General features: G+C 44.0%; 1 protein-coding gene across 2 annotated transcripts in view; it reads left to right on the top strand.

Moving 5' to 3' along the window:
• The window catches only part of Rasgef1b (RasGEF domain family member 1B), a 519,799-nt gene that overhangs the window by 181,159 nt on the left and 314,592 nt on the right, over window positions 1-24,048 (top strand). For both annotated transcript variants that reach the window (XM_085836892.1, XM_085836891.1), the window contains exon 2: window positions 897-950. In XM_085836892.1, the coding sequence (XP_085693018.1) occupies window positions 897-950 (54 nt within the window). The remainder of the gene's footprint in view (window positions 1-896; window positions 951-24,048) is intronic.

Below are 24,048 nucleotides of genomic sequence, written 5' to 3'. Positions count from 1 at the left end.
GAAAAATTCTGTGGATTAGCCACACAAGTGGACAGCAGTCAAAATCTGAGGGCTAAAGAGTGGGTTTACCATTAGGTGGGAGTTCTTTCCCTTCCTTTCTCTGAACTTCACTTTGTGGGGTTATTATGTGAAGTCTGCCCTCCAACAGAGACTCCCAGAAGGGAGCCATGGCACATGGTGCTCAGCCGCTCCTGTTATCAATCTTGCAGTTATCCTTTCATGGTCATTGGACACTTTCTTTCACTATTGCCTACCTCAGAAGAACAGGCTACAAAGGAGATATTTAATCATTAGAAATGAACGTTAGCTTTGCACTTAAGTGGGGCAGATTACAACCCTGAGCCATTTGTGTGGCTAGCAATGGCTGTGTGTGTGTGTGTGAGAGAGAGAGAGAGAGAGAGAGAGAGAGAGAGAGAGAGAGAGAGAGAGTTTAAGAGGAACCACCTTATATATAAATCTACACTCAACACTGGATCCTAGAAAGCCTGGTAAGTGGCACATCATGCAAAGAAGATACACATACCAAGATGTACAGGCGAGAGGTCAGCCATAGGAAGAGTGTGAAAATAAAAATAGTGGGAAATGCTGAGCCTGGAGAACCATTATGAAGACTCCTTCTCTTACTTAGGAAAAGGCTCTACTCCACAGCTCAGGGTCACAATGAAAGTCACTTCAAAGACATTATCATTTGACTTTTTGTCTAAGAAAATGAAGGTGAGAGTCATTTCGTCATTTGCCTGCAATGAATGGCCTAACCTGGGGTAGTGGCCTTGGAAATGCCAAGGATAGACACGTAATAATGCAGGGAAATCTGTGGCAAGGACCAGAAGCCAGAGCGAAGGTGACATCTTCCACTCTGAAGAGATCTGATGTGTCTGTGCTTTCCTGTCTTACAGGGCACCATCTTTAGCACACTGGCTGGTGAGAAGTCCTCATCCGACTACAGTAAGGTAAGGAGAGGGCATGTGAGAAGCCCAGCAGAATCTCCGATGACCGCCTGCCTCAGGATCGCTGCTGTTTGGGAAGCTGTGGTCTCTGAGGGTGGTGATGGTATACTGTGAACATCTTTTAGGGTACCAAATGGAGGTGTCATCGTAAGGACCTGGGGATTGTTGTTTAACACATTTTATTATAGAGAAACATGACTTCCTATATTTCCATATTGCTATCTTCTGATATTTTATTATAGAAGATGGGCACCAGGAACTGCAGGCCTGTGGTGTAAAGTGAACCAACAGCGTCTTAGATTGCAAGCATAATGGTAGCCAAATGACTTCGCATTGTGGACAGTGATCCTGCAGCATAGAAGTCTGGTTTAGCGCTGCCGCAGTCTGGTTTGAGAAGGCTTACCATGCTTTGCAAAAGGATTAGCTTCACCCACATCTGACAGGTCACGCCTGCAGCCTGCCTGCCATCACGGCGTGGCTAATTCCTGGCTTTGAGGGCCAGGGGGCACTTTGATCCACCTCTTTAATCTCTGATTTAACTAGATCCTGTCCTTCTGGTAGAGGAGGAGAAGCGATTTCACAGTCCAGATAACTCAAATAAATTCTTTGCCACTATCAATTGATAAGGGAGGGCAGGTGCATGAAGACTTGACTAATGGCTAACGTGTTATTTGGCCTTTCATACATTTTTTGTGTGGTGTGATTTCTGTCTTTAATATTGCTTGGTAAGGAGGTAGGGAGAGGTATTTATCTTTAGAGGGAGAGTGAGGACCCACTCCCTTTTATTACTCTGATAGATTTTTTTTTTTAATGATTTATCTTTCCTGAGTTCTGCTGTGTTTGCCTTATTCTCTGCAGCAAGTTGTGAACTGCCGGCGGATGAGAACCATACATTATTTTTAGGACCACAGATCTCAGTGAACAAAGAGACTTTAAGGCTTGCTAGGTTCACCTTTTTCCCAGGGTGGGACTAGCTTTGATATTATTTATAGATGGACCTCTGTCCTCTACTGACAGTGATCTTTATAAGCCTGGTTGTTCCCTAGTGCGACAAGTCAAAGAATTAGAATCTCTTGGCCTACCCAGCACCTGCCTCCTATGATGTCAACCTGCTTGTTTAAGTGTAGACCAGCTCATGTGCTTTCTGCCAAATCCCCTCCTATCTCACTCCCAGGCTAATATTTTCCTTATCACTTCTGACAGGGCACTGCTATGGTTGATTCTAGGAGCACAGGGTGAGGGAATTTGCTTTTGGAAGGTGGTTTTGTTACTTGCTACTTACTTGAGTTGATATATACCTGTGGGCGTCTTACGTTTATCATCTGTAAAATGGGACTAGAAATTGTACCAACCTGAATACAGTATATGAAAGAATACGCACAACGTACTTACAAAGTGTCTGGCAATACTAGATTTTGCATTAGCTGTTCTAGCCATTGATTTTATTGCCATCTATCTCATTTTCATCATCTGTGTTATCAATGTCTAGAATTATGTATCGTTCTCTAAGTGTCGCAAGCTCTCTTGAAGTGTCTTGGGACTTCTCAGTCTCCCTTCAGCATGCTTGTTATGAACAATGAAGATATGAGCTATGTGGAAAGAACAGCTGTAGGCTTTCTTGAGTGCAGTGCAGACACGGCTTACAGTGTAAGATGGTGCTGCTTTCTGCTTATGGCCACACCCTTCTGTCAGCCCTGGGAGCTTGAGCTTCTTGATCACACTCTCAAAACACCTGAGATGTCAAACATCATCCATTCATGTTTACACTTATGCAAATGATTCTTTCAATGCCAACATAGGCCATTTTATATCATCTTGCTCTTTGAAAACATGTTAATTTACCAAGTGTATCTTATATTGTCATCTGGTTTATTCATTACTTCTCCTGTTCCTACATTATGTACAAGCCTGAGCCATTTGTAGGACTGTACCCCCACCTATTTCAGTTAACAATTGATCACTGAGTGCCTGTTATGTGAGATGTATGTGGATAGTTTGGTGACCAAGTTACATTAGCACAGGGCTAGGTTTGGGAAAGAAGTGCATATAGATTTGTGTGTCAGTTTTGTGTCGTCAACCATGTCTTCCTAAGGATACCCAAAAGAGAGCTGGGCATGCTGACTTACACCTCAGGAGAGTGTCCTGGGCTGGATATATGAACGTGGGAGCGATGGGCACAGAGAGAATGGTTGGAAGAATGGAAAACATGAGATCACCCCGGGAATGTGTTGAATTGAAAATAAATGGGTTTAGCAAAGGATATTTAGGGGAATTAACACAGAAGTCTAGAAGAAAACTTCCAACTTTGTAGGAAATGAAGAACTACAAATCACTAGGAAATGTGATGTGTCAGAAGTCAACTCAAAAAAAAAAGTTCCAAACTGAAGAGGTAGGCTTTCCTCACAAAGTTACTGCTGCTAAGAGTTTAAGTCAAATAATTGCTGTGCAATATCTGTTGGCTTTGCTAATACCATGCACCACACTGATGGTTACCGAGATCAAAAGGATGCAGGTTGTGGTGGGTATAGGATTGAAAAGGATGAGGAACTAGAAATAGGAAGATCGTCTTTAAAGGGATTTGTTATAGAAAGGACAGAGATGATTAGTTGGACCAGGATTATGGGGCTGAATAGTACCTCAAAGTAGAAGAGTTAGTGTGCTTAACTGCTGTTAGAGAAGACCCTGGGCAGGAAAGTGTATGGCTCTCTGCAAAGAGACTGGGGAATACCTCCTGCGCGAGGCTACTGAGAAAACCGGGGTGTTTGGGATTTTAAGCACAAAATTGAGGGAACACGGAAGAGTACAATTCCATTGGGAAAAGGGAACTAAGAATGTAGTTATGCCATTATACAGCAATGATCAATTCTCTATGGAGATAATTGTTCAGTCTCTTTGAGTCCATGAGTCTATTGTTCATTCATGATGCAGAATAATTAGAAACACCCAAGATGCTTACTATGTTTTTCTGTTTTACAGATAGGGAAATTAAGAAAGACTTTGGTATGTTATTAACACCAAGAGATGATACTTTTCAGTTAAAGCAATTCTTATGTGTATTAGTGTTTGGCCTGCATGTATGTATGTGCACCATGTGTGTGCCTGATGCCCACAGATGTCAGAGGAGAGCACCAGATCCCTGAAACTGAAGTTACAGAACACTGGGTTGTGAGCTACCATATGGGTGCTGGAAAGTGAACCTGAGTCCTCTGCATGAGAAGTGCTCTTAACTGCTGAGCCGTCTCTGTCCCCTCATGGTATACAGGTACTACTTTACAGTCATTGTCTTGTCTATCCATCTGTTTTGAATCATCAGTACCATGCCATTCATGTGATCAACAATCTCAATCTTGTAGAGTCAAAGAATATCTATTATAAGATCACTCACTCATATAGCTCAAATAGCCAAACTATTTAACTATTTAGCTAAATAGTTGGACTCTTCTGAGTCCAAGTTGCTAACTGACTGGAGGTCTTTCCTATGCTGGCTGTCCCAAAGCCCATACCCAAATATAAACACATGTTCTACATCCAGAACATTCTTCCGTAATAACATCACCCCAGTTCATACCAGGTAGCAAGCCCAGGGTCACACCTGGTTTCTGCCTTCATTTTTCATATCCAGCTATTGTCAAAGCCTATAAATACCATACTGAAATGTCACTGGAATCTCTCCGTCACCGCCCTTACTTCTTTATTCTTCCTTCGAGGGATTGTGACAATTTTCTCCTCCATCTTTCCTTGTGCCATGTTTTCCCTTCTCCGCTCCATTTTACAACCTGCTCTTAGAGTTATGTTCCAAAATAGCAAGTAACGAATGCTGCTCATATCAAGTTACTTAACAACATCTAGGTGACTGAGACATGGGAGGTAAGAGACTCTCAGGACGCAAAGGGAGGGGCCTTAGATGAAATGCCTGACAGTAGGGATAGGGAACTTATAGAGCCCACCTCCAGCAGGAAGACAGGACATCATGTGGGAGATTGGGTTGCCATCCCACATCAAAACCCTGACCCATATTTGTGCCCGTCTGAAAGAACTGCAGGGATGGAAATGGAGAGGAGCCCGAGAAAAATAAGGTCCAGTGACAGGCCCAAAGTGGGATCCAGCTCAAGGGGAGGTCCCAAGGCCTGACACTATTACTGAGGCTATGGAGTGCTCACAAAAATGGATCTATCATGACTGCCCTCTGAAAGACCCAACAAGCAGCTGAAAGAGTCAGATGCAGATATTTGCACCCAACCAATGGACAGAAGCAGCTCACCCCTGTTGTTAAATTAGGGAAAGGATGAAAGAAGTTGATGAGGAGGGTGACCTTGTAGGAGGACCAGCAGTCTCAATCAACCTTGACTCAGAGATCTCTCAAACACTGGACCACCAACCAGGCAGCATATACCAGCTGATATGAGGCCCCCAACATATATACAGCAGAGGGCTGCCAAGTCTAGGTTCAGTCAGAGAAGTTGCACCTAACCCTCGAGAGACTTGAGACCCCAGGGAGTTTAGAGGTCTGGTTGGGTGGGGGTGAGGGATAGGGACATTCTCATGAAGACAGGGGGATGGGGAGGAGGTATGGGATGTGGAACAGTTGGAGGGTAGGCCGGGCAGGGTAATAAAATCTGAAGTGTAAAATAAATAAATAAATAAATAAAAATAAAAGACAAAAAACCCAAACAAACAAACCCAAAAATCCAAACAAACAAACAACAAAAGAGAGAACTTAAGGGAAAAAAACCCCATCTGAGTGACACAATTAATATCCTAGTAAAGACATAAAAATAACAGCATTTCAAACTCTCGCAGCTTTCAGTGTTATTTATTATAAAGCCCACCCGGCCCTGCCAGGGAGTCATTCCCATCTCCACTGTTTAAAGTCACTGTTCTTCAGGAGAGGTTACCTCAGGCATCGCCTCCAGGTCCCGTCTCCGTAAATCCATGAGATGGCTGGAGTGGTGGAGTCCTGGATCACACTGCTCCTCAGTGTGAACTCTGAGAACTCTGTGTTGCTACATCCTGAGTAGGTTCCTCCTCGCGCCCCCACTGCCCGCTGCCCGGCCGCCTTGCCTTTCTCAGAAGCTTTGCATCTCTATGACAGACCCCTCCTGTCACGACTTCCGTGACTTGATGCTCTTGATTTATTCAGGTGTGCTAATTTGACTTGGCCAAGAGTCACCTGCAAAGAGGGAACCTCAAGTGAGTAATTGCCCAGATGGTGCTGGCCACTGGTCACTAGTCAGTCTGTAAGATTATCTTAAATTGACTAGTCATATATGGGGAGTCACTGGTCAGTCTGTAAGATTGGCTTAACTCTTCATATATGGGGAGGGCTAGACCTCTGTGGGCGGCACATTCCCTAGGTAGGTGGGGCTGTCTAAGAAAGCCAGCTGAGCATAAGCCATTGAGTGAGCTGGTAAGGGGCATTTTTAATGGTTTCTGTTTGAGTTCCTTCCCTGACTTTCTTCTGTGGTGGACGATGACCTGGAAGTGTAAGTCAACTTACCTCTTCCTTCCCAAGACTTTCATCAGAGTGTTTTATCAAAGCAAGAGGAAAAGCTAACTAGGACACAGGGACGAGTAGAGCTACTTAACATCTTGGCTACTTAACATTTTATAGATAGTCTTAATACAGGTTGAGTATGTATTTCATCTTTTGAAAAATAAGTTTTGGAATATTTGCACACACATAACTCGTGCATATCTTGAGGATAGAATACAAGATTAAATATAAGCATAAATTCCCTCGATGTTTCATACATATCTTATGCACATTATCTTAGGCCTGAAGGAAGATTTTGTCTTGTCACCTGAAGTCAGAGGTGACCTGATCATCCTCCCAGAGTATCCAAAATGTTTCTGGATTTCAGGTTTTGAGACCAGGGATAATAAAACTGTGTAGTTTCTACCAATGTACTGCCTGTCAAATGCTTCCCATGTTCCTAGCTTTCCTCTGAAAGCTTTGTGCTTTGCGCGGATTATCTCACTTGGTTCTTGTAACTGCTCTTTGAAGAAAGTACTCCATTACTGTTTTATAGACATACAAAGCAAGGCCCGGAGGCACAAGGAAGCTTGCATGGGACCCTTGCAGTAGGTGTCGGAGTCTGGATCCGGCAGTCTGGCGCCTGTACAGTGCAGCTCTTGGTCTTTTTCCCCCCACTAGCTTTTAACGACTTAATGGGTCCCACCTCCTCCAAGCTATTAGCTCTTGGAGAGAAACAATGGCTGCTTCTGTTAGGAATAGTCAAACAATAGCTGTGAGGTAGCAGAGGCTCAGAAAAGTTTATTCAGCAGACGGAATCGCCTCGAAAATGCCTATCAAGCATCCTGAGGTCATTTTAGGACTGTGCAGTTCTAACAAGCAAGCTATTTACCACCCCCCCTTTTTTTTTTTACTGGAGTTGAAAAAAGAATATTTATATTCAGGGTTTATTTATGAAGGCCATTTTGCACTAAAATAAGGTTTGAACCAATGGCTTAGGGAGACTGGTGTGCTTAGGTGGGACAAAACAGGAAGTTCCCCAAGGTCTGCCCCTCCCACACCATATTGTAGTGTCGTAAGAACCTTTGTTTTCCTAAGTGTTAATGCAGAAAACCTAGGGATGTCTGGGGGAGGGGGGGAGTACTTGCATTTGCCCATTTATTGTGGATTATCGATTGAGGACTGCCTTTTATAAGGTACTTTTTATTGCTGATTGTGAATAAAACCCCAAATGTGCTAACACATGAAATTACTCACCCCAGGGCACCTCTCAAGCTCAACTCAGCCTGCAGGAGAGGCCTAAGTCATACCCACATCGGGAGGGTGAGCTTTGGGTGACAAGTGCCAGAGAACAGCCCTCAAGGGGGCTCCTTGGTATGTTATGCCGCCAAACATTGTTTATATTTTTGTGTTTTGATCTTTTTACATCTCTCAGTGAAAGATAATTTGAATGCTGTCATTTTTGACTCAGTACTTTTTGTGCGGTGGGATGTTCTGGCCCAGCCTATTTAACTTACAGAAGTGAGTCTGAGACTAACATACAAGAAAGATATGCTTACCACCATTCTTGGGCTCGTTCTGTCCCCTGTGGCTTTCACCCCAGGCAGATCTTAGAAAGGCTAGACATGATGGACAGGTATGGGTGACAGGGCAGGGATCAAGGATAAATGTATCGAAAGAGTAAATTGAATAGAGAGATCTTTGTTTCACAAACTACTTGGAAATGAAAATCAGTGATTTTTTCCAAGTTAGCACTGAAGTTGCTTTATCCTGTTTTCTATCTATCTATCCCCGCCCCCAGACATCCCTATCTATCTATCTATCTATCTATCTATCTATCTATCTATCTATCTATCTATCTATCTATTTCTATTTTGAACCCCATCCAGAATCCTTGTCTAGAGCCACAACACTAGGATTCTCAGGTTAGCACTTTGCTCTTAAAATTTGGAGAGTGGGACTACAGAGACGGCTCAGTGGTCAAGAGCCCTGGCTGCTCTTTCAGAGGACTTCCAGACACTACATGGCCATTCACAAACATCTGTAACTACATCTCAAAACTTGCTGTAATTCCAGGGGGATCTGTCATGCTCTCCTGGCCACGGTGGGTACTGAATACATGTTGGTATACAGACACACATGCAGACAAAATAGCATACTTATTAGTTAAATAAATAAATAAATAAATAAATAAATAAATAAATAAATAAATTTAAAATAAAAGATAATTCAGAAAGCATTCTTGGTGGTTTGTTATATATATATATATATATATATATATATATATATATATATATGTGTGTGTGTGTGTGTGTGTGTGTGTGTGTATATATATCTGCTACTTTTTATTTCTTCTTTGTATGTTTCTGTACTTCTGGTGTTTAACCTATGGAAATGATCATTTTAAAGATAGCATAGAAAATTTTGATATAAAACCTACTCTAGTTTAATAGATAGTTTAGAAAACTGCCGTGTAAAACAGTATTTGTTTGAGGCTTCGATGCTGACACATTCCTTTAATCCCAGCACTTAGGAGCCTGAGACAGGGATATCCCTGTGAGTTCAAGGCCAGCCAGGACTACACAGTGATACCCTGTCTTGAATCAACAACAACAACAACAACAACAACACTCCAAGTGTATTAGTTTGGACATATGTAATAATATAATGGAAATCTTGGTAGTGGTAATTTTGTTTCTTCCAATGAGAGACTTTGACTTAGGGCCCTCCCTCCCCCTGTAATTAAAGGCATATAAGTGTACAAAGAATGTGTCCGAGTGGCCTCTGAGCTCACCGGATGAAGCTTTACATCTAATTTAAAGTGGTGATGCCTAACTGCATTGATAATGTTCCTTCGGGAGGTGACTAAAGAATGCACAACGTGATGGTTAGTGGAAACCCAAGCTTTTTATCAATACAGATGAACGGGTCCCTAGGTAAAGGGATCATAATACTGACAGTTAGGATAGTGATTCACGCGCGACTCTCCAAACTACATTGTGTCTATCTTTCTTTTTTTGTTATTCATTTGTTTTTAAATTTTGAGATCATAATCTAACTACAACATTTCTCTCTTCCCTTTCCTTTCCCCAAACTCTCCCATATACTTGCCTTGCTCTTTCAAATTCATGGACTTTTTTTCATAAATTGTTATTGCATGTTTATATGTATATACATATATATTACTAAATATACCCTGCTCAGTCTGTATGTATATATATATTATAATATATAATATGTATATGTATAATGTATTTAGGGCTGACTATTCGTCATTGGCTAAGCATTCACTGTACTCTTCATTGGGAAGGTGATCTCTCCCATTCTCAGCATCCCTCGTTGCCTGTATGTAGTTGTACATGGTTGAGGCTTTCCTGGCTACATTGGAATGTCTATTGGCGTCACCCTTGTTCAGCTCATGCTTTGGCAGATGTGTTGATGAGACTTTATGGGTATAGTTTCTAACAGTCCTAGGAGTCACAGCCTCACAGCAAATTCCTTGATCTTTTGGCAACAAGAGAAAAACCATGCCTTGTAATGGAAATCTATATCTATTTGGTGCTGGCAAAGCCATGGTTATTGGAGAAGCTACAACCATTACTTTACTATGCCGGCATAATTCCTAACAGCAGCTTAAGCATTCATCCTTATGCCGACAGACAAGCTTAGTCCTCATCCCTTGTCAAGGAAACTGCGCTTTGCAGCATCTGTAGATGACTGCAGAAAAACCAACCAATTAGAATGCAGAGCTGTGGACACAGGCCCAGTGGATACATCTACACACGCTTCCTTGTATCCAATTCAGGGAGCATTGCAGAAGAGGCCGTGAGAAGATTGTTGGGAGCAACACAGGGGAACATCAAGGTTCAAGCGATCTGATCCGGAGAATAGGAAAGGGGCTCTTTAGGGAGGGAGAAGGATGTAAATAGAGAAGGGGGACTGGGGAGAGCAAAATAACAGTAAGGATGCCTGGGAAACCTATAAGGAATATACATGCTTGTAATGGTTTGAATATGGTTGACCCAGGGAGTGGCACTATTAGGAGGTGTGGCCTTGTTGGAGTAGGTGTGTCACTGTGGGTGTGGGCTTTAAGACCTTCATCCTCGCTCCCTGGAAGTGAGTATTTTGCTATCAGCCTTCAGATGAAGATGTAGAACTCACAGCTCCTCTTGCACCATGACTGCCTGGATGCTGCCAGTGTTCCCACCTTGATGATAATGGACTGAACCCCTGAACTTGTAAGTCAGCCCCATTAAATGTTGTCCTTTATAGGACTTGCCTTGGTCATGGTGTCTGTTCACAGTAGTGAAACCCCTAAGACAGAAATGCTGTTAACTATTTACAAAAACAAACAAACAAAAAAACTCAGACACCAAACAATAATAACACCAAAACCAAAAAAGCAAAGAAAAATTCAAATCTCTATAATACATACAATTCTGTGTATATATATATATACAGTTTAAACTTTTCTCATCTGGGCTAACAATGTTCCCTCTAAGAGGGAAAGTCCACCTAATGAGACCCTTAATACTAGACATAAGAAACTCTCTCTAGAGTGCCTAGCACTGTCCAAGAGGCTCCCATAACATGCGGCCTATAACCATTGCCCTTGGCTTGCCCTCAGAGTGAGAAGGCGATTGATTCCCTATTGCTGGAGACAGCATGCACTTCAGAAATGGTATAGAGTATTCTGAGATGGAACTGACCTGAATTCCTGACTGAGTAGTAGCTTTCATGGTACTCGAAGGTGCCATGCAAGAGGCTTCCAAAACAGGAAAGAAACCAACGATCCTATATAACCACGATGCTGTGAACCTTAACAGTGCCCAGCGTGGTCCACAGCAGTAAGGTGCAGTGGTTAGGGTCTTTCTGGCCTAGACACAATGTCTAGCTGGCATTTACTGAATCCCACAAGCTGGCAGGATAGATTCTCACGACTCCCAGCTTCTTGGCAGAGTTCTCAGGCTCATAGGTCACGATGACTTCTTCCCATGCCCCGAGAGAGGGCACAGCGATGAAGTCAGCCTCATCAGAAGCTTGGAAATTCCTCAGTCCCCTTTTGGGATGACACAGTACCATGTTCTGCAGCAGCCACAGCAAGGGATGGCATTCCAAGTACATTTAGATGATGTTGACTTTAAAAGCAGTGTTTTGGGAAGCCTCGTTTCGGACAGAACACCGGCTTTGCAGAGTTGTAGGGCTCTCTCCTGGGAACAGACTGACGTGCACATTTTCAAAGTTCTCATCCCTTCCCCATGTGTGAACACAGGCCCCCAGTTTATAGGAGTTAGGTTGTTTTGCCATTGAACAAAGGGCAGCTACTATTCTCCCCTCCCCTGCATATATCTCTCCTGTCCTCTATCCTACCCGACTCAGCAAGAAGGTGTTCCTGGCACTTGCTTGCAGTGTCTGAGATAAGAAAACTGGGTCTGGATTCTATGTGTCCTCCTTTCAGGTCCCACAGCCTGGTTTTAGTTTCTACCATTGAGGATGTTTGTCCCGTTTGTTTGTTTGTTTGTTTGTTTGTTTTTATGTTTCACTCTCCTGAGGGAGGAAGATAGTTGTTCTAAGAAGCTCAGCTCTAGAATTCCCACCCACAGTTTTAGGGTTTTGCCTCTTTTGTAGCCTCTCAGTGCCTCACTTGTCACTTCTGTAAATGGAGAGAAATTAGCAATGCCCACTTACAGAATTGTTTTAAGGATTGGCTATGTGAATCTGTGTCAAATTCTTATAGTAGCATCTTTGTAAGTAAGGGCTTTTATCATTCGGCTTCTGAACTTGCTGGGATTAATTTGAGCCTTGCTAGCTCCGACTCTGGCTTTTTCTCTTGCTCTAGAAGAGCAAGAATATTAATGGAAGTGCCAACAGCAAACTTGGCCAACATCAGCACTTGGAGGGAGAAAAGCTAGCTCCAGTGGAGCTGGAGAGAGTCTCCTCTGGGCATCTAGCTCTTAACTGTTCTAAGTCCTAATACTCAGCATGTGTTCAAGTTCAGTTTTGCTATCAGTCCAGCTCAGTGGAGGCGAAGCTTTTCTTAACAAATGATGCATAAACCCTCCTCATGGGAGAGGGGCGTGCTTTTGCATGTCTTCAGCACTGACCACACTTGGAAGCACAGAACAGACATTTCAACACTTGCTAATTCATAACTGTCCATAGCACGGTTGTTCCAAAGGTCTGTAGACACTAAACTGAAAAAGATGGGGTGGGGTAGGGGAAGTCCATTCTTTCTCTGTCAGAACCTAGAGCATTCATAGGCAAGATGCTCTTACCTGCTTAGAGAGATAGAATCAACCACCAAATACCTTGTCTCCGTTAAATAAATATTGATCGACTCCTTCTTCTAAATGTTCCTTCTGGTGTTCTCATATGTTGAGAAGACTCACTTGCTCTTATAGTCTTGGTTAAGTAGAGTCAATACCGTGGACTGGTATGGGCTCTTCTCCTCATGAAAAGGAGGCCTTTCGGTGGATGGTGGAACTGACCTGGTAATGTAAGATGCTAATGGGAGTGAGGATGGAGTTCCAGCACACAAGCCATGAAGATAATTGCAAAAATGGATACCGGGGAAACCCTCAACATTTCCTACCGCATCCTTATGCGAAGAACACTTTTGTCTTAAGCTTCTGAAGATGACATTTCTGAACGGAAGGGTTCACCTATGCTCCAGGCCAAACCAGCGAGTTATAGTCTACAGGATGAAAACTGCTAATGGAAAATAGTCTCATGATTCACAGAACAGCATTGTGGTTTTTTTTTTAAAAAGCATTTTTGATGCCAAGGAAGAATCAAAGAGTAAACCGAGACCACGTATTTGCCACTCAATGGCAGCAAGTTTTATGTGGTATCATCAGTAGCACAGGAGCAGCAGCACTTGGTGTGTGAGCATTTTCTCGGGTGAGGCCTCCCTGCTCAGTCCTTACTGATGGAGCCATTGCTTCTCTCACTCTCATCTCAAGAGAGATGAGCTGCTCTTCTCCAAGCAGCAAGTTAAGCCTGAGGAGTTTATAATGCACTCACCATGGGCAACAGCAACCTTGCTAATAGGAGGAAGGCAGCTAAGGACAAATGCCACGAAGCAGCTCTCTGCTTTCCTTTAAGCTTTAGCTGTTGTGTCGCAGCTGCTGGAAACAAGTTTCAAGGCGATGACCTTAGCAGCCTATGCTTCAGACGTAGCTGCCTGCATAACACACAGAGGCTATGTGGAGATGGTGGTAATTAGCAGCATGGCCCCTCCCCCCATGCACACCTGATACAAGACACATGGGGGTTTTGTTGCAGTGATCCCCAACTGCCGGAATGACTTCAGGGTGGCAGCTATGAAGGTGTGTTGACTATGTTTGGACTGATTGGGAGTAGGGCATCTAATGATTGTACACTGTGTTCTGTGGGTGACAGCTGCGCACTGTACTCTGTTTAGTTGAATAACTGCTAGTTTGATTTCATGTGTTTCTTTAGTGTGTGTCTTTATCAGGCACTAAAGATATTATGGTGACTCTGTGGCTAAAAATGTATTCCCTTCGTGACAGAGTTTTTCTTCTAGGTTGTTCTGTTATTGAGCCTCAAGGTTATTAGCACAAGTCTCTCTCTCCCCCCTGTTTTTCCCTCTCTCTCCCCCTTTTCTCCCCTCCCTCACTATTTTCCAAAATCTCCTGTAGCCAAAAAAGGCTTTAGTTATTTGGTATGTGCATGCACGCTTGACAGTGCGCGTGCGTGCACGCACGCGCGCGTGCACACACACACTTAATTCTCCATGATGCACTTTGGAGGGTGAGCATTCATACAGACATTTTATCTTGTTTTTCTAGTCTGCAGCAAAGTACACTGACTGTGAGAGGCAGCAGGAAAGATTAAGCTATGAATCAGCATGAAGAATGGGGACGAGTTGGTGTAAATTGGATCTCTTCACTGGCTCCCAAGTCTTTTGATAAAAGTGGTGTAGTCAGAATACTTAATTTACCTCAATTAAGAGTGATCACTCTGCCTATTGTTGCTCAGGATGGGAACAAGTTACTCTACAATTGCAGAGCTAATTGCAACCTCTGATTTGGCTCCCCGATCTGTGCGTTCCCTTTTGTTTATGTAAATGATCAGCACTGCATAGGCAAAAGTGATGCCCCCCCTCCTTTTTCTGTGTTGATTGTTTTCCTTTATTTTAATTCTACACTTTGGTGATTGCTCTAATCTCCTAAATTATTGCTCAAGCCAACCATAAAAGAAAAAATGGCAGCTGTGTGAGGGGACCTCAAAGCTGCTCAGTGAGAGAGCCAGGGGCTGCCTGGTGTGGGCCCGTGAGTTCCCCTGCAGGTCCAAGAAGGAGTCAACAAAGCATGGGTGTTGGGGGATGGCTGTTTCTGCCCTTACTTAAGGGATGTCATGGAGATGAACGCTAAGGTCATTGTCAACTCACAGACTCTTTGTTTACATTATATGCTATGACAGAAAGTAGTGTTGGTAATCACATCAATACCATTGAAGTACCAGTTCAGGGTCAATGAATAATAGATTAGGTAAAAATATCCCTGCTGTTTCAAAATGTATTCTCTCCGTTACAGATGTAGACTCTCTACGTGGCAATGTAGCTGTGGACCTGGTAATCCTCAATTAGTCTGTGGTCACTCAGAAGGTTTTATTTGCTTAAAGAAGGGGCAGAAGAGCGGGTTGCACAGAAATGGGAGAGAAAAGCATTCCAGGTACAGGGAACAGACGGTGCCAGATGTGGTCTTGAATGTGGCGAGAGCTAATGTTGAGGAGGGAAGAGGCAGATGAGGTGGGAAGTAACAGACACGCATTTATTGAATATTAAATAAATATAACGGCTATTGAAGGTTTATATGTGCCAGTGACTCTCATAAACCCTTTGTGGGGATTAATCCATTTAGTCATCACGATGGACTCACGAGGTATAGTTACCATCTCTATTTCTAGATGAGGCAATAGAGGTGAAGAAAAGTTAATTAACTTGTCTAAGGTCACCCAGTAGAAAGGCACAGACTCATATCCTGTCTGTGTGTTGTTGTGATACACGCACGTTGTTTCCTTAACCACTTATAACGAGCACAGGTAGCGTTTGAAGTGCTTCTCACCCTGAGTACCATCTCGGGTCAATGTGAGAGTTTTCCATTATTCATTACATCACCTCATTTGTGAACCGTGAGTCCCGTTAATATCACTCACTGAATCTTTAGCAAATATATGTAATAATGCCAGTAATTTGAACTCTGTGTCACATCGTTATAAGTGCCATAAACCAGCTCCAAGATACTTAAGGAAAATACCAAATACAATTGGGCCCCAGGCCAGGGCTGTTGGCTCTGGGCATGCACACATTCAGATGCTCAAGGGAAGTGATACCTCTGGGAACCTCTTTCTTCCTCCTAGCATCCGTTCACACTTCCAACTTTGGTTTTATCCTACAACAGGATCCTCCCGTGAAATTGAAAACTGGCTACTGACTGTCCCACTTGTGAAAAGAACTTGTCTTTATCTGAATTCAAAGCAAGCCCCCAGAATTGACCCTTCCTGAACCGGTGTGGTGGAGTAGCCACCCATGAACAAATTACAGTGTCTGGAGGATTGAGTGTGTTGACTGAGCAGGCCTGGTCACTGATTAGGGTCACCCAAACTTCTGGACCAAGAGTTTGGAGGGCATTCTTCACAGAAAGGTCACACAAGATGGACAGGAGCTAAGCAGGCTTAAGAACCACTGCCCAGGGCTTTGCCCGAAGCTCGCTTGACTTATTTCCTTGCTATTTTCCCCATGTCCTTTGTCTCTGAACTCTTATGATTTCCTCTCACTTTCTTAGTTTTTCTTCTCTTACTTTGCAAAGTAAGGATTTATAGGCATGGAAAAAACTTTCAGGGCAACACCTTTCAGACCTGTTCTCTCTCATGGAGAACAGAGCTTTGGAAAATTATATAAAACATTTAACTGTATGTTGACTCGTATACCATGGGCTTTCAAATAATGATAATAAATCAGGTCATGACTAATGACTCGTTGAGAATAAGGGATGTGTATAATAAATATCCACAGAGAGTGAGCCACAGTGGGTTCGTTTAGCACTGTCAGAACACTGTCAATGACAGTAACCACAGTGTTCTAGCAGCAGAGGCTTCTGACATCTGCCCTGACGTCACAGGGGCATTGCTAATTAAACCATTCATTAGAAAATTGTGGAGTGTTCGGTGTAGATTTTGTGACATCTCATCAAGTTCAAACATAAGATCAGCCTTCCCTTTGGACAGGGGTGGGGGGTGGAGGTGGGTTGGGGTGGGGAGTGGGGGGTGGGGTGAGGGTGCAGGGTGGGGGAAGCTCCGGATCCATTGTCCAATTTTCATGCAACCTGTTTTCAGACAGTCAACATTTTCTTCCTACCCAGCTCAAGCAGAGTTAAGTGTCAGATTAGGCAAATGTAGCCTGGCACCTGAAGCCTGCTTATATTTATGGGGATTATAGCTGCTTGAATACATTTATTTCAAGGATTAACAAAAAGATTTAGTTCCCTAGCATTTTATTATTACTGTGGCTTTGAATACAAAGCGTTCATTGTGTTGGGGAGATAGTCCATTCTGGCTCCGTAAGTGGATGGAGCCACCCACAAGGCACTCCGCACTGTAATCTCTACCCTGCCAAGGATCCTTTCCTTTGTTATTCTGTCTTTCTGAAAAACTTCTTAGTTAGCTTCTTTGTTCCTATTTTGTCCTTCCCATCCTTTCTTCCTTCTTCTCCCACTTCTACCTCCTATTTAAGGTAACAAGGTACCCATCATAAACTGTCTCCATCTTCCCAGCCTGCCACAGACTGGTAACATTTAGTCAATTCTTTAGACCCTGGCAGGGAAGATGGTTTGATTCACCTAGACTCAATTAGTTAATTATTAAAGGTCTTAGGAGATAATCTGAAGAGCCAAAGTCAAACAGATTCCTGTTACAAGTTAACTAATGATTCAGTCTTAGAGACAGAACCCTATACCAGGGTAAGCAAATCACAAAAGGGTGAAGTTCTATGACACATGCATAAAGGACATGCTCTGCTAGCAGAAAGTAGGTTGTGGGTATCTTTGGGAGAGTTGCTAACTTACCTGCCTGCCCAAATGTATCTTTGGGTTTCTGAATAGATTCTGTCTGCAAGGTGCCCAAAGGCTATTTCTGTTCTGACTCTGGCTAGAGGTTGTCCCTGTCTTCCTCACTGGGGACTCACCTCTGACATACGACCAACAACTATACCCTGCTCCATTTTGGACTGAGCCTAAATGTAATGATCTCCTTTAAAACCACAAACCATGCAGCCTTGTGGAACTGCCTACGACTGTTGAAAAAAAAATGATGCTGTCGGTGTGGAATTGCAAGATAAGCAGAGAACCCAGTAAATGACTCAGTGGGAGTTTCCCTCAAGGGAAGGATAAAGAAAAGAGTACACTGTGCTTTGGCAGAGGAACCTGGTACTTAATATGATTATTGCAACCCTGGGCACTTGCCTTCTCCCACTGGGGAGATCAAACGCAATGAAGGCAGAGCTGCTCTTCCAAAGCCTCCATGAGCTCAAGCATCCAACCGAGATGTCAAAATGGCCGATATCCTCAGCAAAGAAAGTCCTTTAATTAATTAGTGCTGGAGCTGGCAGCTTGCCACGAGACACCTGAACACCGTAGCCTGTGAGAAGAAGGGCAGAGGGCCCGTGCCAGCAACCTGCTGCTTTCCCCAAAGCCACTGCCAGCGTCCACCTGTCTTGGCGGGAGAGACAGGTGCTGCATCCTCCCGACGAGGGCCTTTCAAGCGGTGTTCTTTGGAGAAAGCTTCCTGGCAGAAGCTCTGTGCCGATGTAGAGATGAGACAAGGATGAGAGGGCAAGTGCTTTTTTCTTTTTCTGTTAGGAAGCCATGAAAAGCAGCACCCAGAGCGGGTGGAACACACCCGAAGGAAGGTTGCCCGCCACCTTGAGAGCAGGCGGAAGACACCCAAAGAAAGGCCTCTGTCTTGTCTGAACTTCTGTCATTCCACACTGCTTTGGAAGTTGCAAGGTAACCTGGAGGTCCTCTAGCATTATGAGTAGATCTGTCTTTGGACCAATGGAAGGCCATCCCTTCTGTCACCTCCTAAGGTGATTTGGGGCTCAGTTGTGAAAGGCAGTCTTGCCTGGCATCTCAGAGCCCCCTTCTTCAGGTTTGTAGATATTTCCCATGTTTGGCCCGGAAAGGAAAGGTGTGCGCTCTGTTTTCCAAGGATGTCCTGCAAAGGAGCTATGTGACTGAATGAGGAATGATACAGCGTTTGTTTCTGAGTCACTCTAGGTCAGCTGCTTCTTTTAATTTTAGTCTACAGATACACTTCATGTTAGCATACAAATACTCTGTGTGTGTGTGTGTGTGTGTGTATGTGTGTGTATGAGAGAGAGAGAGAGAGAGAGAGAGAGAGAGAGAGAGAGAGAACACGTTTGTGTATGTACACATGCTCATGTTGGTGTGCAAGCAATGTGCATATGCATGTATTTGAAGGTCAGAGGCTGACATCAGATGTGTTTTAAATTGTTTACCATATTTTATTTATTTATTTATTTTGAGAGAGGGCCTCCCCGTGAGCCTGCAATTTATGAATTCTACTAGACTAGCTTGGTTAGCCAGCCCCAGGGACCCACCTGTTTCTGTCTCCCCAGTGCCAGGATTACAGATGCACACCGAGCGCCTGTGCTTTATGTGGGTGCTGGCATCTGAACTGGGTCCTTGTGTTTGTGCTATAAGCACTTCACTGCTGAGTTGTCTCTGCAGCCCTGGAAATTCTTTAATGGGCCTATAAAAATGCTCCTCCTAGCTTTCTCCAGCACTTTAATGTTTTCTAAACTCCCAAAGAGTGTGATATAATGTGCTTCCACAACCCCAGCAGTGTCGTTAGTTATGGATTTACTGGTGAACACAGGCTCTGTAATATTTACAATTTCTGAAGCATCGGGTGGTACGGTTTCCAGTTCATTTGTAGCCACTGGATGACTCTGGAGCGGAACTGTCCATAGAAAACGCCTCCTCCGGCACTCATTAGTGATGCTAGGACAAGTGGTAGCCTTGTCTGAGCCATTTCTTCCCTTTGTAAATAGAGACCATGATAGCAGTCACTGATGCTGAACCCAAGTGTCAGGGCCATGTGAGAGTCTCTACATTGTTTGTGGATGGAGCTTCCATTGGTCCAAAGACAGATCTACTCATTCTCTCTGCAGCAAATTACCGACCCTGCACCCTGGGCAGGCAGAAATGGGATAGCCGTGTTTTTTTCAGAAAGAGGAGACTGGGACACTTAGAGCAGTTGCCATCTGCACAGCATAGCCCATGACCTTTTCTTCCTGGATGACTCTTCTGCCACTGAAGCCCTTTGGTACCTTTGTCTCCATAAGAAGGGCTTTAGAAATCAGAGGTTGGTTCAGTGGCTGAGAGTGAGTGTCACTCTTGAAGAAGAGCCATGTTTGCTTCTCCGTACCCTTGTTGGGCAGATCACAACTGCCTTTAACTTCAGCTCCAGGGATTGTAGATCTCTGTCCTCCGAGGCATCTGGACTCTCTCTTTCTTCCTTTCTCTCTTCCTCTCCCCCTCCTCCCTCTTTCTCTCTCTTTCTCTCTCTTTTCCTCTCTTTCTCTTTCTCCCTCTTCCCCTCCCCTTCTCTCTCCTCTTCCCTCTCCCTTCCCCCTCTCTCTTTTTCTCTCTCTCTCCCTCTCCCCCTCCCCTTCTCCTCCTCCCCCCTCTCTCTTTCACACACACACACACACACACACACACACACACACACACACATTAATAAAAATAATTTTTAAAACATTAAAACCATTTTGGAGTAAAGCTACATTGTTAGCCTCATCGAGTGGTCATAGACATTTAATCCAAGATTTTGTAACTCTCTAAGAGAGCAGTTCTTAACTTGTGGGTTGTGACCCCTTTGGGGGTCACATACAAGATATTCTGCATACCAGATATTTACATACAGTTATGAAGTAGCAACAAAATAGTTTTATGGTTGATGGCCACTACAACATGAGGAACTGTGTTCAAGGGTTTCGGCGTTAGGAAGGTCTAAGACTGGCTAGCTTTTTTTCTGTTTGATTTCTAATCTATTCCATGTACTGAAAGTACATTCATAATTTGTTCATTTAAAAATGCATAGCCTATGCCAGGGCCTGGCAATCACAGAAGTGGATGCTCACAGTCAGCTATTGGATGGAACACAGGGCCCCCAATGGAGGACCTAGAGAAAGTACCCAAGGAGCTGAAGGGGTCTGCAACCCTATAGGTGGAACAACAATATGAACTAACCAGTACTCCCCAGAGCTCGTGTCTCTAGCTGCATATGTACCAGAAGATGGCCTAGTCAGCCATCATTGGGAAGAGAGGCCCCTTGGTCTTGCAAACTTTATACACTTCAGTACGGGGGGATGCCAGGGCCAAAAAGTGGGAGTGGGTGGGTAGGGGAGTGGGGGGGGGAGGGTCTGGGGGACTTTTGGGATAGCATTTGAAATTTAAAAGAAGAAAATACCTAATTAAAAAAATAAATTAAAACAAAGGGAAAAAAGTTGCATAGCCTTTTAAAAATGAAATGTAGCTTCCATGCAGGAAATGCTTAGATTTTTAAGTACTCAAGCTCAATACTCTGTGTACGTTGCTGTGTGCCCCCTGTCTGTGGAGATCTGTGTACGTTGCTGTGTGCCCGCTGTCTGTGGAGATCTGTGTACGCTGCTGTGTGCCCACTGTCTGTGGAGATCTGTGTACGTTGCTGTGTGCCCGCTGTCTGTGGAGAGGTACCAACCTTCTGAAGCTCATTGTTGGACTCCTGCTAGTTACTGAGCTTAGATAGCCATTTTCAGATTTCTATCAATTGCTGTACCAACTGGTGTCTGTCCAGTTTTAAATCATATATAAATGGAATCATGTCATATCTGTTGGTTTTGCCTTGTTTTATATGTTATGTCCCTGAGAGTCACAGTGGAATTGCACAGCCAGTAATTCCTTCTCTTTCCAATATGGTTGGTTATGGTTTGTATACACTCAACCCAGGGAGTAGCACTATTAAATAGGTATGACCGGTTGGAGTAGGTGTAGTCTTTTTGGAGTAGGTGTGTCACTGTGTATGCGGGCTTTAAGACCCTCATCCTAGCTGACTGGAGGCTAGTGTTCTGCTAACAGCCTTCAGATGAAGATGTAGAACTCTCAGCTCCTCCTGCTTCATGCCTGCCCAAAGGCTGCTATGCTCTCACCTTGATGATAATGGACTGAATGAACCTCTGAACCTGTAAGCCAGCCCCAATTAAATGTTGTTCTTTATAAGACTTGCCTTAGTCATGGTATCTGTTCACAGGAGTAAAACCCTAAGATACGGTTTGATATTCTCAGAACATACTAGCTTGTTAATCAAATTAACTATAGGTATACTGTTCACTCATATGTGTGCACGAGTGGGTGCAGGTATGTGTGTGGGTGTGCACGTGCACACATGTTGAAATCAGAGGACAACTTTGGGTACAGATCCTCATGTTCCTCGCCAACCCTTTTTATTCCATCACAGGACTTAGAAGCCTATACCCCTACACCTGAGTTTAGCTTGCAAGACTGAACTGTCTTCCCCCAGTAGCCCCAATATTGGTATACATTTTAGTTGCTTGTGGTTTTAGGCTACCATGAATAACATTATGATAATTCTTGTACCAATCTTTTGATGGCCTCAAATTCTCTTTCATCTTGACATATATTCAGGAGCGGACTTTCTATGTCAGAGGGTGCATACACTAATGCCTCGCTTAAGTAGACATCCTTGTTGTGTTAGTTCTTAGGAGCAAAGTTCCTTTGTTCTGGGACCTGTGGTGGGGCTGAGCAGCTCACCTCCCAGCAGTGGGGAAGCAGAGAGAAGAGGCAGGCACTCGATGTGATGTGCTTTCTAGGCCATGACATCGGTAATGCATTTCCTCCAACTACACCCCACATTCCACTTTCCATCACTTCCAAGAATGCTGCAAAGCGTTCATCAAGATTAATCTCCTGGTAAAGTCAGAACCCCCTGGATCCAATGAGTTCCCCAAGTCCTACCAGGTGGCAACCAAGCCCCTGACACTTGAACCTGGAGTGACATCTCAGATTCAAAAGTAACACCAGTCTTTTCTAAAGTAGTGTGGCACAGTTGTTTGTAGTCTGAGAATAACAGATTCCTATAATCTGAAGCCCAATGAGGTTATAAGTTCACAACAACAGCAATAACATAATAGGATTAATACTCACAGTCCCTTATTGACAAGCCTTAGTTCCCATCTTTGTTTACTGCTCTCCACCCTATAAATGAGAATTGGAGCCTGCTTGGACTTCGAGGAGGTGTGTTGGCTCCCTAGGATGCTTAGGGTTTTGACTGAGACCCACCTTCTCAGAGGTCTTCACCTCTTAGCAACTAAAGGACCACCAGTTCTTTTTGTGTCTCATAGACATTGTCTGTGAGAGCCTAGGGGTCACTCTCTTAAAGGCCCAGTGATGTAAGCATCCTTCCTTCAGAGTCTGTGGAGAAGAGAAGGATGGCTGGCGTTCTCTCTTCTTGGCAGCTTGTTTCCTGGTGGTTCTAGAGAAGCTAGCAGGCTTTGTGCCAGGGGATGGTGATAGGAACCCTGCCTTATGGGTAAGGAAACTCAGACACCCCACCCCCGCACCCTCCACATGTATGCACGCACGTACTTCACTTGATCCTCACTGAGCTCTGGGTGGATTGATTTTTAGTTCCAAAATCAGAGTCCAGGAAATCCTGCTCGGGAGTCTGGCTTGGCCTGTGCTTCAGGGCTGGGGTCTTGGGAATGGACTAGATAAGAGAAGGAAGTAGGCTGTGGCCATTACTCACTGACCTCTGCTGGAGGCAGTCTTTACAAAAAATGCACTTTCACTGTGTGATACCGTTGGTTAGTGTGGCCTCAAGACGAAAGGAGTGGTGGACACCAAAGTCTGAGACAACTGAACAGATTGGACAACAGTGAATATGGATAGCATCATGTTCACCACACGCTTTATCCACAACTGAAGACATTTCAAGTTCTGGGCAAGCCTCGCTTACCCAGCCTTTCCAAGCGTCTGAAAGAATTTCTCACACGGACATCTCAGGACTCCACATGGGATTTTATGAACTGGTTACCCAAGGGAGGCTAGGATGGCTTGGGCTGGCAGTTTTCCGTAAGCACCCCACTTTCCTGCATGGTCACCTCGCATCTCTGTTCTATAACCCTGCAAAGCACTCCTGTGCTTGAGCGATAAAGTGGGGAACACCCTCTGCCTGGCTCTGCTAAGAATCTGGGTCTTTAAGCCTCAAACCAGCACCGCTCATGCTCAGGGTTGCATAGTCTCTGGTGTGTGATGCTTTTGGCTTCTGTTCTTCATGCTGTTGCCATGGATTCCCCAACAGCTCCTCCCATTATCCTTCATTACACCTGTCTGCTTCCTCCATCATTCCAACCCTTTTCTCTAGAACACTCTTGAATCAAGACATTTGCCCTCCCTTCCATCCCACAGTGACTCCTCCATCCCAGGTGAATTAGTTCCTAGCACAAGGTGGTTAGTTTTCTCTTGGCTATGAATAGATAACCTTAGAATTCTAATCCTGTCTGACCAGAATGTCACAGTAATT

The sequence above is a fragment of the Mus caroli genome, unplaced genomic scaffold (genome assembly GCF_978045245.1).
Source record: "Mus caroli unplaced genomic scaffold, Mus_caroli_1 scaffold_4, whole genome shotgun sequence".
NCBI lineage: Eukaryota > Metazoa > Chordata > Mammalia > Rodentia > Muridae > Mus > Mus caroli.
The sequence above is the reverse complement of the archived record's forward strand: the minus strand, read 5'-3'. Positions and strand labels throughout refer to the sequence as shown.